This window comes from Diplotaxodon limnothrissa, linkage group LG16 (assembly GCF_057381915.1).
Source record: "Diplotaxodon limnothrissa isolate DT_005_m linkage group LG16, D_limnothrissa_male_GT1.1, whole genome shotgun sequence".
Taxonomy (NCBI): Eukaryota; Metazoa; Chordata; class Actinopteri; order Cichliformes; family Cichlidae; genus Diplotaxodon; species Diplotaxodon limnothrissa.
This window is the reverse complement of record NC_140611.1, coordinates 473,885-488,875: the sequence shown is the minus strand read 5'-3', so window position 1 is coordinate 488,875 and position 14,991 is coordinate 473,885. Positions and strand designations below refer to the sequence as shown.

At 44.3% G+C, this 14,991-nt stretch overlaps 1 protein-coding gene across 1 annotated transcript; it reads right to left on the bottom strand.

Moving 5' to 3' along the window:
* Window positions 1-386: 386 nt before the first annotated feature.
* On the bottom strand, window positions 387-7,408 carry LOC146615532 (rab3 GTPase-activating protein catalytic subunit-like; the record flags this gene model as incomplete). The annotated part of the gene is made up of 6 exons (XM_085375201.1): window positions 387-669; window positions 961-1,076; window positions 1,906-2,009; window positions 4,775-4,865; window positions 5,610-5,837; window positions 7,367-7,408. Coding segments are annotated over 6 exons (765 nt in total), but the record flags the coding sequence as incomplete, so codon positions are not given.
* Between the last annotated feature and the right edge of the window lie 7,583 nt (window positions 7,409-14,991).

Genomic DNA, 14,991 nt, shown 5'->3' with positions numbered 1-14,991 from the left:
AGGAAGAAACAACGTTACAATAGAGCAGACTCTCCTGACACTGACAGAAAACACCGCATCTTTACATCAGTGCTGACCACGTCCTTCCAGTTTCATCTACATGAAGTATATACACTCAACAAAAATATAAACGCAACACCTTTGTTACTGCTCCCATTCCCCATGGGATGGACGTAGAGACCTAAAATTCATTCCAGATACACAATATAACCATCCCTCCCAAACAGTGGTCACAAATCAGTCCAAATGTGTGGTAGTGGGCACATCTGCTATATTGAGATAATCCATCCCACCTCACAGGTGTGCCACATCAGGATGCTGATCTGACATCATGAGTAGTGCACAGGTGTGCCTCAGACTGCCCACAACAAAATAAAACAGCGCTGACTTCATGTCTTGTTCTAGGACCGGGACACCGACCTATTCTTGATGCTGATATTGAATAAGTGGTTGACTGGTGTGTGTGTGTACCTCTAAAGATGTCTCTATAGATGACAAATACATGACTGTATACATGAAACTGACAGCAAGACGTGGGAAGGACACGGAGGCAGAGTGAGAGTTACCCTCTGAGCACTGATGAAGAGTCCGTGGATTATACTGCCAGCCAGGCCCTGGCCTGCTCCTGTCACTACCACCTCTGGTTCCTCCAGCAGGGAGCTCACAAACCTAGAGACAACACACAATGTGGAAAATGTTACAATATTCCCACAAAACAAAACACTTAAATAAGAACATGTAAAACCTGAAGACACCAAAACTATAAAATAAGACCACCAACATGAGCGAGAAAGAAACGTGTGAACTGACTGTGATCCTTCAGACGCCGTCTTTGTGAAACAGATTCATCGTGACAACCTGTTACTGACTAACTATCTATAGTGACGGTGAAGACGGTTACATGTTACCAACAGCACAAACAAAGCTGTCAGTGAGCGCAGCTCAAACTCTGCGACTCACTTCTTCAGTTCATCAGCAGCCTCTCCGCTGTCGTCCTCAGGAACGGAGAACTTGGCCTTGAGCGAGCGAGCTTGAGTGATGACTGTCTCCATGCTCAGCAGCTGGTTAATGAAATCCTGCACACAGGACAAGAACAACTGTCTGCTCAATCCTGACAGCATGAGACCCCAAGACTGTCACATTTATACACATACGTGGTTTTTCCTACGTGGAACGTTATAGGCTGAGTCTCGGGGTGTAAAAGGCGTGTTTGGAGTCACAGTGGATACATGGCATACTTAAATGTACTTTGAGAAAGCCAAGAATGCTTTTACACAACAAGACTGTCCAGTCAAGCCGAACTAACATGGTGGGGTTTAGCTGTGCAGCTGTACAGTGTTATTCAAAGAAAAGGGGCTGTATGGATACTGAGTGCTAGTGAGAAGAACATTTTTATATGTGAAGAAGTGATGATTGTTCTCAGACTTTAGGACAGTATTAAAGCATATGTTTAATGCACCTAACGTGTGATCAAACTCAATAATAACAATCTCAGTCTCTGCTTTCGATCACTGATAAACACATCCGATATCAGCAGAGTATAAAAGCTTTGAGCCCAGGTGGGAACAGCCGAAGGAATTACCTAGGTTTAGAAAAAAGTTAGCCATCACTGAGGAAGCACTGGAGTTTGTTACTCCAGCTCCCACTACAATCCCACTGCACCACACCCCTGTTTTCATGGTTCAACCATCAATGGCCATAATAATTATCAGCCAAGTTCTCAGCCATGGTGCACACTGTCCAGTCTACGTACACCTCATGTACAGCACATACTCAACTACAACAAAAACACAGTTAACAATCAATCAATAATGTATTTAAAAACAAAACTTTTTTGGGTGAATCTAATGATACTTTCTTTTAAACTGAATCATTTGTGGAAAGTCCGGTCGAGTTTTCACTGACCTCTAACTTCTTGTAGTCCTGGTTGGGGGACTGCAGGAGCTTGCTCGCTTGAACTGTAGCTTGCTGAATGGTTTTTTGCACTGATGGAATATCTTCAGCAGACTCTGAAAGAGAAGAAATGACAGTGTTTCCAGAGTGACAGAAAGCTGTGATTAAAAGAAAGACCTGCCACGTTTGTAACCTCAATTACTGTTAACATGAGAAAAAGCCTAAAATTGAGTAAACCTGCAAACTATTATCTTACTAATACAGATCCTTTTGAAATAAACAAAACCTTCACAACATTTTATAATAATCTTTACAGAGATTAAAACATATCCACAAAGTCTTGATGGATTATTATTGGAGTTAATTAATCCAGCTATTTCAGAGGATCACAGAACACATCTGCAAATAGAAACTAAGCCTTTTGTCCAGGAATATACCCACATGTGCTTTGGCACAAGGAAAAACTCCCTTTAAACAGGAAGAAGCCTTCAGCAGAGCCAGGCTCAGGGAGGGGCGGGGCCATCTACAATAACCGAGTACAATAACTTCAGTTTGATCTGAATTAAGAAGCAGAAAGTTAGCGGCCATCCAGGTCTTTATGTCTTTAAGACATTCCTGCAGTTTAACTCATTGGTGTGTGTTATCTGGCTTCATGGACAGATAGAGCTGGGTGTCATCAGCATAGCAGTGTAAATGTATGCTATGTCTTCTAATGATGCTGCCTAAGGGAAGCATGTATAATGTAAACAGAATTGGTCCTAGCACTGAACCCTGTGGAACTCCATAATTAACCTCAGTGTGTGAAGAGGACTCTCCATTTACATGCACAAACTGGAGTCTATTAGATAGATATGATCCAAACCTTCACACATTCACGTGTTATCAGCACGGAGCGTCTCTGTCAACCTCTGGAAGTAAAGCTTTTAGTAAGTGTCATAAGATCAAAATACATTTTTTAAAGAAGTGAAACGAGGACATTATTGTTGCTATGTTTTGTATTTTGTAGTCCAGACTTAATCAGAATTAATTTGCATACAACCTGGATATGCACCAAAGCATTTCTGACCTGCTGAAACATTCTGGGATATTACAGAATAAATGAAAACTAGCTTTCTGGTTTAATTAGAGAAAAGGTCTGAGTATCACAGCAGGACGTTAGCTGATTGAGGTTTCTCCAAAGTACTAGAAAACTCTCCTCAGTGATGTCCTTACTAGTCCTTACCATTGGCTGTCTCTAGACTCAGAACTGGTCTTAGCAGTATACCGTCAACTTAGAGACGATCCAGAAACTAAGACCTGTTATAATTATACGTGAACTCTCATTAGCTAAATTAATGGTTGCACTGCAGGTGTCAGGGAACAACAGCAACACGACTGAAAGATCTTTAGCTTCTTCTAAAAACCAATTCAAATTATGCCCTGCTCCAGATGTGACAGTCTGAAGACGAAATCTAGACTTTTCTGTATCCTGGAATAATTATCAATTTATTGTGTGTAGAATAAAATAAAGAGTGGGTTTTATCTGATTTCTGATCATTACTGGAGAAAACTTGACTGAAAGAAATTCATGTTGGGGAAACTTTCCAGGCTCCTTTCACAGTGAGGGTTGGGTAGCTAGTTAGAGTAAACAAACTAAATCACATTTACCTGCATTTTAACACCAGGGTCATGTTCTACCCATCATGCCTACGCAGCCCTGAAAACATCACGTGTCCATCTCTGATACTTATAAGAGCTCAAAACTGGCCCAAACCCTGATGGAGTCCAAGGGCCTGCAGTGCAGAACACATCTTGAGCCCAAATCTTGGGGGGCTCAGGATTTGGGCTTTTTCTGCAGCTCATGGGCTGCATTCACTGAACCGACCACAAACTCATCTGTGCACCAAAGTACACAGTGAGACGTCCTTTACCCTCACATCACTGGACACTTCCAGGTTCTGGGTTCCATTCACTCTATACCAGTGGTGCCCAAATCTTTTTGCATCACAGCTGTGATACAGAACGGCTGTGTGGGCGGAGCCTGTTTCGCTTCAGTGCCGAAAAAAAGGGGTTGTATTTTGATGTAATGACTGTGTCGATGCAATCAGTCATTACATCACTCAGCTCAGGACTGAGCTGTGTAGACGCCAGCGTGTATCATACAGTGCATCCACTTGCAGCCCTCCTCGTTTCCCAGCCGTCGCGCCCCCGTCTGCACATCCCCACACAGTCCTCACGTTTCACAGTCAGTGATTGTAAAGAGTTCCTCTGCAGTGGCTCTGCCAGGAGCCTGTCTGCAGAGAAGTCATTCCTTTGTCCACCTGCAGAGGAAAGCAGCTACCATGCACCTTATCATTAAGCACTCGATAGGCAACTTTACAGGAGCAGAGCACAGACGCAGTTTTAGCAGAGACACTGTTGAGCACGACGGTTTAGAAGTGTGTGTCTGAAAAAGCCCTCTGACTTGTCTTTGTGCTCTGGATGTTTGGCGTCTTAGCTTGTTAAGCTTTAAACTGTCACAAACTTGCACTTTAAGACAGACACGCTGCGGCCTCTCCTCATCACCCACCGCTGCGCAGGTATGCTTCATCTTATCTTCTTTGGCTTGGAAACATATTTGGTGATGCTTCATCCTCTGCTTTGTGTTTGTGTGCGAGCCCCGTCAAAAGGCTGTGCATTATGCTGGCAGCGTCCAAGATTTCTACTTTTTTATTCATGCAGCTTCTGTTTTTTTTTCTCCATTAACATCTCAGGTTGCATTTCATTTTCTTAGTACTTATTTTAATATCTTTAGTTTTTTGTATTTCGGTCTTACTGTAATTTACCTGCTGTGGGCTTAGAGTTATTTTCCCTGATTTTATTTCATATAAACGTGTTTTTCAACCAAACGGTGAGGACTTACCTTCTTCCTTCAGAATAGTTGCATGAAGTATACAGGGCAGGAGGTGACGGGCCAGGTCTGCAGGTTTCTGCATCGCCATGTAGTGCAGAACCTAAAGACAAACCCCCAAAAAGTTTAGTTTGCCTGGCTTCTGTTTTCCTTTTGCTCTTTCAGATCAACAGAATATTTTTGCACAGCCAACAGGCTGCCTCTGAAGAAGACTCCAGATAAACGGTGACCTTTCTCTATGATGGTTATTCACAGAGGGACCAGTCATACCCAGATCTTTAAATCTGTCATAAGACTATCAGTGAGCATTATTTTTAACTTTCTCTTTTTGGATAAACAATGTCTTTAAAAGACAGGCAACATTTTCAGTGACGGTGCAAACTGGAGCTCCGAGCTCTGCTTTCATATGTGCAGGAAGAACATGCAAACGCTTGGCAGGGACCTGCCCGGGTCCAAATCCAGGACCCTCTTTGGGTGAGGAAACAACTAACCCCAGTTACTGTTTGTCCCTTTCCCATAAAGCCGACCGGATCATTAATAGAAGCTGGTTTAAAGTTGTTCTTCATTTAACACCATCACACCACAGAAAGCTGCTGTGTGTCAGTTAAACATCGTGTGTGACAGCATCAGATCCTTTTTCATCAACATGTGAAAATGCTTCAACATGTCTGTGAGCACAGATCTGTGTTAAACTGACTTCTTCAACATACATGAGCCAAAACGGTCCCATGGCAGAAGCTGATCCTGAAAATCAGCAGAAACATTCATGAAAACACTTTGTGATCCACTTAGTAAACACGTTTGGCTTAAAACACGCATGTGGCAAAACGAACGACCTGCTTCAGACCTTCTCGGCCTCCTTGGTGTCATCAAAAAGTCTTTTTTGGCGTCGTGCAGGTGTGACCCTGGCAGTCTCCCAAGCCTCCACCCACATGTTGCCTGGGATCTTCATCCTGGGACTGAGTGTCCCCATCACCATTGTGTTGACCTTCTCATCAACCACTTCCTCTTCTACGTAATCCCGAGGTGAATACCAGCGCACAAAATCCTCCAGGACACAGCCGGGGTTGGCTGCCTGTGGACAGAGACACAAACTCGTACTTTAAATGAAGTAATGTGTAAATATATTCACTGACACCTCATACTGGCACTGACGACTCGAGCAGGGCCCACTCACGACACCACTGCATTCATGGACCCAAGCACACCAGGCTGTCACTGAACATAAAATGTCATTTAGGCATCAAAACGATTTCCTTCTGTTCAGGACTGGAAGTAAATACGTGTGATCTGGCAACAAAAATGTTTTACTTTTTTGTGTAAGAGTAAATCTGAAAATCTATGAATAACAAATCAATTGTATTTTAGTATTAAAACCAGTTCAGACTGAATAAAGAGCTCGTCCACACTGGATCAGAAACAGAGACATGGTGGGAATAACCAACACTGTAGATTCAGGGCAGCTGCAGCATGACTTACACTGTGTGCTGGTCATTATCACTGCATTACTGCCTCAGATCTGCAGGTCTCTGCAAAGACAAGGTTCAAATAACCTCTGAAGATGATTTATAAAACTGCAATGAGCTGTTTGAAAACTGACGACCACGTGATCGTCTGGTGATCAGAGGTTTCTGCACTCACGTAGCTTCTCCCAGCATGACTGCATCCATCATGCCACACGTGTCAGTGACAGAGTCACAGCTTTCCACAGCGTAGGCTGATCAACAGTCCTCTTATTCCACACTAGTTTACTTGTAAAAGCCTACATGACATTTATTATTAATTCATTAATATCCCATTCATTAACTGCACAGAGAAGACGGTTCCTGAAAATGAAACATGATGCACAGATATCAGACTCAGTCAGCTTCAGCTGAGGTTAATGACATTTCTGTGAACCACTTATATGAGATCTGCTTTCATGGTTTTGTCACACAAAGGCCGCCTCTGTACTGTTACAACCGCTTTCTTTTAGTTCTAATTATTAACTGCAGGTCTTTGAACATGGAGCGAGTGGGGTTGGGTTAACTCTGACTCTAAACTGCCCACAGGTGTGAATGAGAGCATAAATCAGAGGTGTCCAACTCCAGGCCTCGAGGGCCGGTGTCCTGCAGGTTTTAGATGCGTCCTTGATCCAACACAGCTGATTTAAATGGCTAAATGACCTCCTCAAAGTGTCTTGGGTTAGGGCTATCCTTTGTTGCTAGTTAGCCTGACCTGTATCCCCAATGTTAAGTTTGTACATGGTATGTATGGTCGATTAGGTCATCTCAGTTGCAGGCAACCAACAAATAAAGCTTATCCTTATCGTGGAAGTTCTCCAGAGGCTGAACTAACCATCTGATTCAGGTGTGTTGACACAGGGTGAGATCTGCAGGACGCCGGCCCTCGAGGCCTGGAGTTGCCCACCCCTGGGTTAAATGTTTGTCTGTCTCTCTGTGTTCGCCCTGCAACTGGCGACCTGTCCAGGGTGAACCCCGCCTCTCGCCCTATGGTATGGGATAGGCTCCACCCCGTGTGACCCCGACTATTATTTTCAACATGCTGTATTTGGAATAAATAACAGCATATGATGTGTTTGCACAGTGAGGCAGTGACTCTGACCTGTGAACATAGAGAGGCTCTGCAGAGTTGAGCAGAGTCATGTTGTTGTAGGGGTGCAGCCTGCCCTCAGCTCTGCCCTCAGCTTGTGTCGCCTCAGTCTCGCCCTGGTCACTCAGGCACTCGAAGAATTCCTCCTCGCTGTCACTCCACGAGTCCCAGGATTTTCCTTGAGACATCTCTCTTGTTGAACTGGAAGCACTGGTTGCACACTCTGGTCCTTGGCGGCTCTTCTGGCAGGCACCTGAGACCCTGTGTTCCTTTTCTTTCCCCTCGGGTACCTTGTGAGATTCATCTCTGGCCTTCTTCCTTTCGATACAACAATTCAGCATCTGTCCAGGAACAAAAACTCTTTTCACACATGGAAACATAACACTGCTACTTGTGTTCAACAGACAACACGACATAAACAGGTGTTTGGGAGTTTGAAGATGCTGTATCACACTGAGCATCAGCTCTCAGAATTCATTTTTCTCTTTATCACCTAAACATCGTTCCAATTATCAAAGTTAACACAACACTTTTGATAAACCACTGGAATTAAAGTTGCAAGTCTACAAATGTGCATGATGTTGTTTTTTGTCTTTTAAATCGTTCGATTAGTCCTTGCACTTTGTGCACTGTGTGGCTACCTGGAACTTCTGATGCAAAAGACAACAGCGAAGATCAGGAGCTCCACCTGCCAGCCTGCAGATTAGGAAGCACAGAGATGGATATGAGTGAACACCAGTGTGTTAACAGAGAAACAAATACTGCTTAAACAATTTCAAGCAAAGTTTTAGTTAGAGCACGGCACAAACACTGCAGGGGCTTTTGTGCCTGGTATTATGTACTTGGATTTTTACATTTTGGTCATTTGTCTGTTATTAGAGACGGACGGAGATCCAACATGACTGACAACAAGACCAAAGCCTGATTCTAAAGTGTCGGCTCAGCTGGACAAAGTACAGACATCCAGCATTTGACTTTATTTATATGGCACAGGATAAGAACCACAGAGTGCTTCACAATAATATGAAACAGCACAAATCTAGTTCAAAGCCAGGCTAAATAAATGAGTCTCAAGCTGCTGTTTATAAAAATAAATGCAATCAAAGCAACATAATGATGGAGGCAAAGCACTCCACAGCCTGGGGGCCCCCACTCTGACAGATCCATCTCCTCTGGTCTCAAAATGTGTTTCTGTCTTCTGTCTGTGTCCAAGTCAACAGTCTAACGAGGTCCCACAAATGTCTGCAAATAGGTTCTGCTCTTCCACGAAGTCCTTTGAGATCCCGACTGAAATCGGCTGGTGCCAATATCTGCTGAGTGTTGGCCACGAATAAAGCAGCAATAACAGAGTTCAACGAGAACAACAACTTTTCATTATCACTTATTCTTCACTCTCTCCACAGCTGATGGACCAACAGCAGCACACAGAGGACAGTGGTACCAGATACTTTGTATGCCGTCACCATCTGACAGAGGAGCTCCAGGGCTGAAAATATATCCTCAACCTCAGGTTCAACTAACGAACTGACCCAGTCACAGACTTCCAGGGAGGCTTTGGAGTATCATTCCCAAGTTCAAGCTCAGCCCCTAGTCCCACTTCTTAGAAAGGGAAACCGCTACTGTAGTCTGCTTATCCCGAGGTGGGAAACCAGGACAGTCCAACAACATCCACAGACTCAGTGGGACTCGCACCTCCAGCCCAGGAGTCCTGCCACCAAAGAGTCATGTAACTCGTCACAGACCTCGCCAATTAATATCAAATCAAATATCAGCTGGTTCAGTCCCAACTGATGGTCTCATTATTCAGGTTTCACACAAGAAACGTCTCATGACGGGTAAAAACAACGAGCTCTCTCAAGACTTTTGCAAAACATGCTGGTGGCAGTGGTCACAGTAGAACTACTGAAGGTTCCAGCGCACTTTTGGTAAAGTGGAAAGAATATTATTTCACCATAAATGGGCCACGACCAGGTGCTTCCCACAAGATTTCACACAGACCAGTGAAAAGAATTATCAGAAGAGTCAAGGCCCAGTTATGAAGAGCCACAGAAAGGCCTGGAATCAGCAGGTACGACTGTTTCAAAGAAAACAATATGGGCGCAAGAGCCACAGAAAAAAAGAGAAGCGTGAAGTGTGTTTAAAGTTTGCTGAACAAGTCTGTGAAACGCTGGCAGAATATTATCATCTGCATTCATAAAGTATCCACAGGCGTCTTTGCCTGCTCTCCTGTACACTCATGAGTTCACACCTACCTGCCCCTCTAACACCATCGTTACATTTGCTGATGATGCGACAATCATCAGCGGAGAAGACGGCGAACAGGCAGGAGGTTAAAAACCTGACAGGCTGCTGCAATGAACACAACCGTCTGCTCAGCGCCATCAAAACTAAGGAGATGTGACCTCAGCAGAGGGAAACACGTTCCTCTCCACATCAAGCAGACTGTGTTCAGCGAGTGTCCTCGTTCCTGGGGACTCACGTAGCTGAGGACCTCTCATGGTCCAAAGTCAAAGACTCCACCTCAGGATGCTGAGGAGGAGGAGGAACCATCTGGAGAAGAAAGTCTTGGTGGCTTTTTTACCACAGCACCATAGTATGTCCCCACCTACTGCTAACAGCTTGGTATGCTAACTGCTCGGTGGGTCATTAAGACAGCACAGAAGAATAGTGCCTGTCCCTTTCCTTCCCTGGAGGACATGGTCAGCACTCGCTGTCTCAGGAGAGCCAATCAAATCTCATCTCATCCTGGACAGCACCTGTTCAAGAAACAGGACAGCCAGGCTAAGAAAACAGCTTTTCCCCTGGACCATCGATCACTGAACACTAAGCTCAGTGAACGGACCGAGTGAGCCTCCCTCCTACCTGAGACACTCCTGTGTAACATTCAGTATAATGTTCACTAATGCTGCCAAATGTAAGCTTACATCTAATACAAAACACCAGCATAACACGGGACAATTACACCCTCCCTCCATGGCTGCTGCCATCCAACCAGTGCAATACTCCTCTGGTTAAATGGTAAATGGACTGGTTCTTATATAGCGCTTTTCTACTCTTCTGAGCACTCAAAGTGCTTTACACAACTTGTGCATTCACCCATTCACACAAGCACATTTTTCTAGGTGCTTTCTAAGTAACATTCTCTCTCTCACACACACACACACGCGCACACTCCGATGAACGCATCGGAGAGCAATTTGGGGTTAGTATCTTGCCCAAGGATATTTGGCATGCAGCCTGGGGGAAGCCAGGAATTGAACCACCAACCTTCCGATCAGTAGACGACCCGCTCTACCGCCTGAGCTGCAGCCACCCTATTTTATTGCTATTTTATTCAGTTTGACGAATGAATGATGAGTGTAAGCAGGTAAGAATGTATGTAAGCTCTGCTCCAGTGTAATGCATAGGTACAACAATACGCTTTAACTTTATAGTTTGGTCACTTAATTCAATTCAATAAAACTTTATTGATCCTGAAGGCTGACCCCAATGGAAATTGGGTTAAGGCTGCCGACCTTTGCCAGCGCCATCTTACCCTTCTGACCATACATACATGACACAAACATCACATGGGGAAGACAGGTCAGAGAGGCATAACAATGGAAAATGCACCACATGAGGAAAGATAAGGAGAAAAAAATAACTCCCCCCAGACTGAGCTCCAACAGGGAGATCAGTTTGAGAACAGAAAAAAAACACCTCTGCACATGAAAAAACTCTTAATACACGAAAGAAACACATGACAAGCAACAGGGATGGGTAAAGGGTGAGAGACAGCCAGTGTAGACAGTACATCCGGGCCTGCGTGCGCTGGTCTCCTTGATCCACCGTCAGCATCGGAGGGGAATAAGCGTCGAAGGCGTTTGGAGGGGGGAGGAGTGTACATCTGCATGTGTATATATGTCTGTGTAAGCGTGTGCGTGTCCAGAGTTCAGCTGAGACAGTGTCCTCCTCCCTGCCAGGCTAAGTAAACAGTCTTCCAGCCAACCCAGGTGGCCTTGCATGGAGTGGGAAGAACAGTCTAAACACAGTCGTTATCAGGGAGTTGTTGTTCGGCTCCAGCCTTGAGCCCACGGCTGGGGCCGAAGGGGTATCCGCATAAGTGATGGAGGTTTTTACTTTAGTGCGAACAGCTCATATGAATTTCAAAGCTGTTCTAACACTCCGACACTGGTCTCTCAATCTCCCGTTGGAGAGCCGTGAGCTTCTCCATGATGTTATCAAACTTGCGCTCCGTGATGTTGTCATTCTTGTGCTCAGAGAGCCGATTCTGAGAACTCAAAGACACGACGTCGTAGTCTCACTCCAAGCGCTTTATTTGTTACGCCATTTTTCTCCACACCAACAACAACCCTTCGCGGGCAACAGTACTCTCGCAGTATAACAGAAAATAACAAGTTAACAACGACCGCAGTGAGCTTCTCCAAGATGTGATCCAATTTGCACTCAGAAGTCTTATTCTGAGTATTCACAGCAGCCGTAAGCTTCTCCAAGATCTTATCCATGCTGCACTCAATGAGCTCATTTTGAGAAACTCACGCCTCTTCCCATCGTTTGAATCCCAGCGGGCAGCCTTGTGGGGGTTTGAACAGCCGGTTCCGCTTTCTTAATTCTTCGATAAGTCAGGGCCAAGCCAGCTCCGATCAGCCAGAACCCTGTTACCATGGTTCCGAACAGGTAGATCTCTTCAGCACTCAGGCTCACCCGAGCCCAGACTTCTCGTTGAGAAAGGGGTGTCAATTGCATTCAGGGACCAGTTGATCAAATCCATAATTCCTCTTTTAGGTTTTAGAGAACAGACTGTGAGAGAATGTTCCAGGGAAAAGTAATACAAAAAACACGAGAGTAAACAAGGACACAAGAGGCTAAGCAGGGAAGCTAAGGGAGAGGAGAAAAGTGCGACTGCCTTTGTTAAGAGCAAAACTCTCTGAATGCTGTAAACACACCGTGTTTGGGTGGCTGCATCCCAAAAACACCACAGCAACACTGAAGTCTGGAGGTGGGAGCATTATGATTTTGATGTTCCCAAAAAAAATGTGTGATTGCTTAGAAAAGTTATGCATAAAAACTTTATAACAAGCTGCAAAAGGGACTGAGCCATTAAATCTAACTCCAGGAAGGATGAATGGAGACATTGTTGATTAAAATCTGCTGCCATCTACCAGGATGATGAAGATGAAACAAGGATGGATGTTTCAGCAAGACCATGATCACAAACACAGCCAATGGAAACTGTTGGTTTCAGAGGAATCAAGTAAAGCTGCTGGAACGGCCCAGCCAATCACCTGAGCTGAATCTGTGGGAAGGATCCACGGAGCATTCGGGATTTATAGACTGTTTGTGTGGTGAGTGGGTCAAAGTCATGAGCAATGATGGGACTGGTTTCTCCATACAGAAGCTGCCATGAACTGTCATCACCAACATTTGTATAAAGTAATAAATAAATGTCTGTGTGTTTAATGTCCCTGTGTTACCGACATCTGGTGATAATTTCACATCAAAGCACCTTTAGAAATATATTTGCTTAGAGAACTGCTGACGTGTTCAATACTTATTTTACCTGCTATAAAATGAAAATGTTAATATGTGTGACATCTTTAAAATCAAAGCAGCACGAGCCTGTGAGGTACCCACCCACAAATAACATGGTTATTTTCCCACCGGTAACGCAACTCAAGGACAAACTCCTGCCAGAGGTGTCCAACAGCCCGCAGCCCACCGTAGTAATAGTTGACCAGACACACACAAAGAGCCAGACGGTAGGTCAGACTGTCACTGGGGGCTGACTTCAGCTGGTGGAAAAGGTTCTACAACGAGGGAAAAGACCAGCATGAAATCAAACAGCAGGACACCAAATTTAATACATTCTAATAAAAATCCTGACAAAGTACTGACAGCACTGAGCCTGTCTTCACTCTGAAACTTATATTGGACCTGACCTGAGTGTAACCTTGAGTGTGCGAGTGGTGAAGAGGCAAACATACATAATCAGAGGTTTTCTCTTGCTCCGATGTCCCACTGGAGTTGGACAGCTGAGTGTTATTCTTACAGTCAGACTTCTCCACAGCAGCATCTGGAAACAGAGACACAAACACAAATAAATAAGTCTGTCATTTAGAAACTCTGTTGTTTTATAGATGTTAGAAGAATTAAACAAGTGGAGCTCACGTAGTCATCACTTCATGATAAAACACAGGATGCTGATCGCTCAGTGGCAAAAGCAGGATGTGACCAGAAGTAGACAATAAAAATAAGAACGCTGCCTGATATCCTGTTTAAGATGACGCTCTTGTGCTTTACTGAGCTGCTGTCAGATGGGATCAATATCTGTGGCCAGCACTCTAAGACATAAATGCAATTACGGCTGTAGTTTTAAGATTCAAGGTTGTCTTAGCTCGAGCTCGAGCTGCTGAGTGTGACGGGCTCAACAGTAACCAGGAAGGAAAAACTGTTTGTGAAAAGAAGCAGAGGAGCCACATCAGTACGAGTCAAACTACCACACGGAGGAAGTAGGAGGCCCACACAGAGAACAATGAGGAAAAAAAGACACTTTATTTGTCCTTGATTATGTTCTTTCTATCGGTAGCTTGATTACATCCATCTTATCTGCTGCGTATCATTTGGTGCATGAATTTTAGCCTCTTGGCTTAGAAATAGTTTCCTCTGTGCTGTTCGGACAAAAAACAAAGCCATAAAAAGTCTTCACACATCACACAACAATGTGTATGTTTGTAATGGATCCAAGTGTATTAGCAACCAGAAAAATACAACATTAAGGTCAGTGCACTTAATGCACTGACCTTAATGTAGTATGTAGCGGTGTGTTTGAAATCTGTACTGACTAGTAAAACCTCTGTGGTCAGCCCCAAAGCATCATGGTCTCCGTTCCTGAGTGTCCCACTGATCAGTTTAACTTACCCAGTAAACACTGAGGATTTTCAGCCGTCCTGACTCGAACTGACCAGTGAGGAGCTTGAAGAGGGTCGAGGTCACTGTTGGGTGATAAACAGAGTAAACAGTAGAGGAGAGTTTCTGATACACTTTTAGTTAAAGGGTTTTTATAAGTAATGAGTCATGTTTGATTACATGTGACGTAGTCCTTCACCAGTAATCAAGATAATTACACATGTAAGCATTTCCTTATGTCACGCTCAGTTTGTCCCTTCATGCACAAGCTTGTTAGACCTGTGCCAGCTCTGTTTGGGCCTTACAATCAAACCCATGTACGTTTACCCTTTTAATAAACTGCTCCACCCATTTCCTACTTTACGAGTGAAATATGAAGCAATGCAGTGTGTACACGGATGCAACACTCAGTGCTCAGCGCAGCGTTTTGTGTGCTATAGTGCAAGTGAACAGCTCACTCCCATCAAAGCTTTTCCATTGGATCGTTAACACAAACACCAAATGTCAGGAGGACATGCGCCTCAAACTGGAGTTGTCTTTCTAGCCCGGGTACTGTGTTATCCTTGTCTGTATACCGAGCTTCTTATTAATAATCAGCTCTGCACAGGAGCAGAAGCAGAGTCCAGCCTGTTGCTCTTACAGTATAATACTCATAAAGAAAGTACAGTAACCGTGGTTAGTCACTGAGCAGCCCGGTGCGTTTCTCTTGATTTCTTTAGTCAGGGTAAATT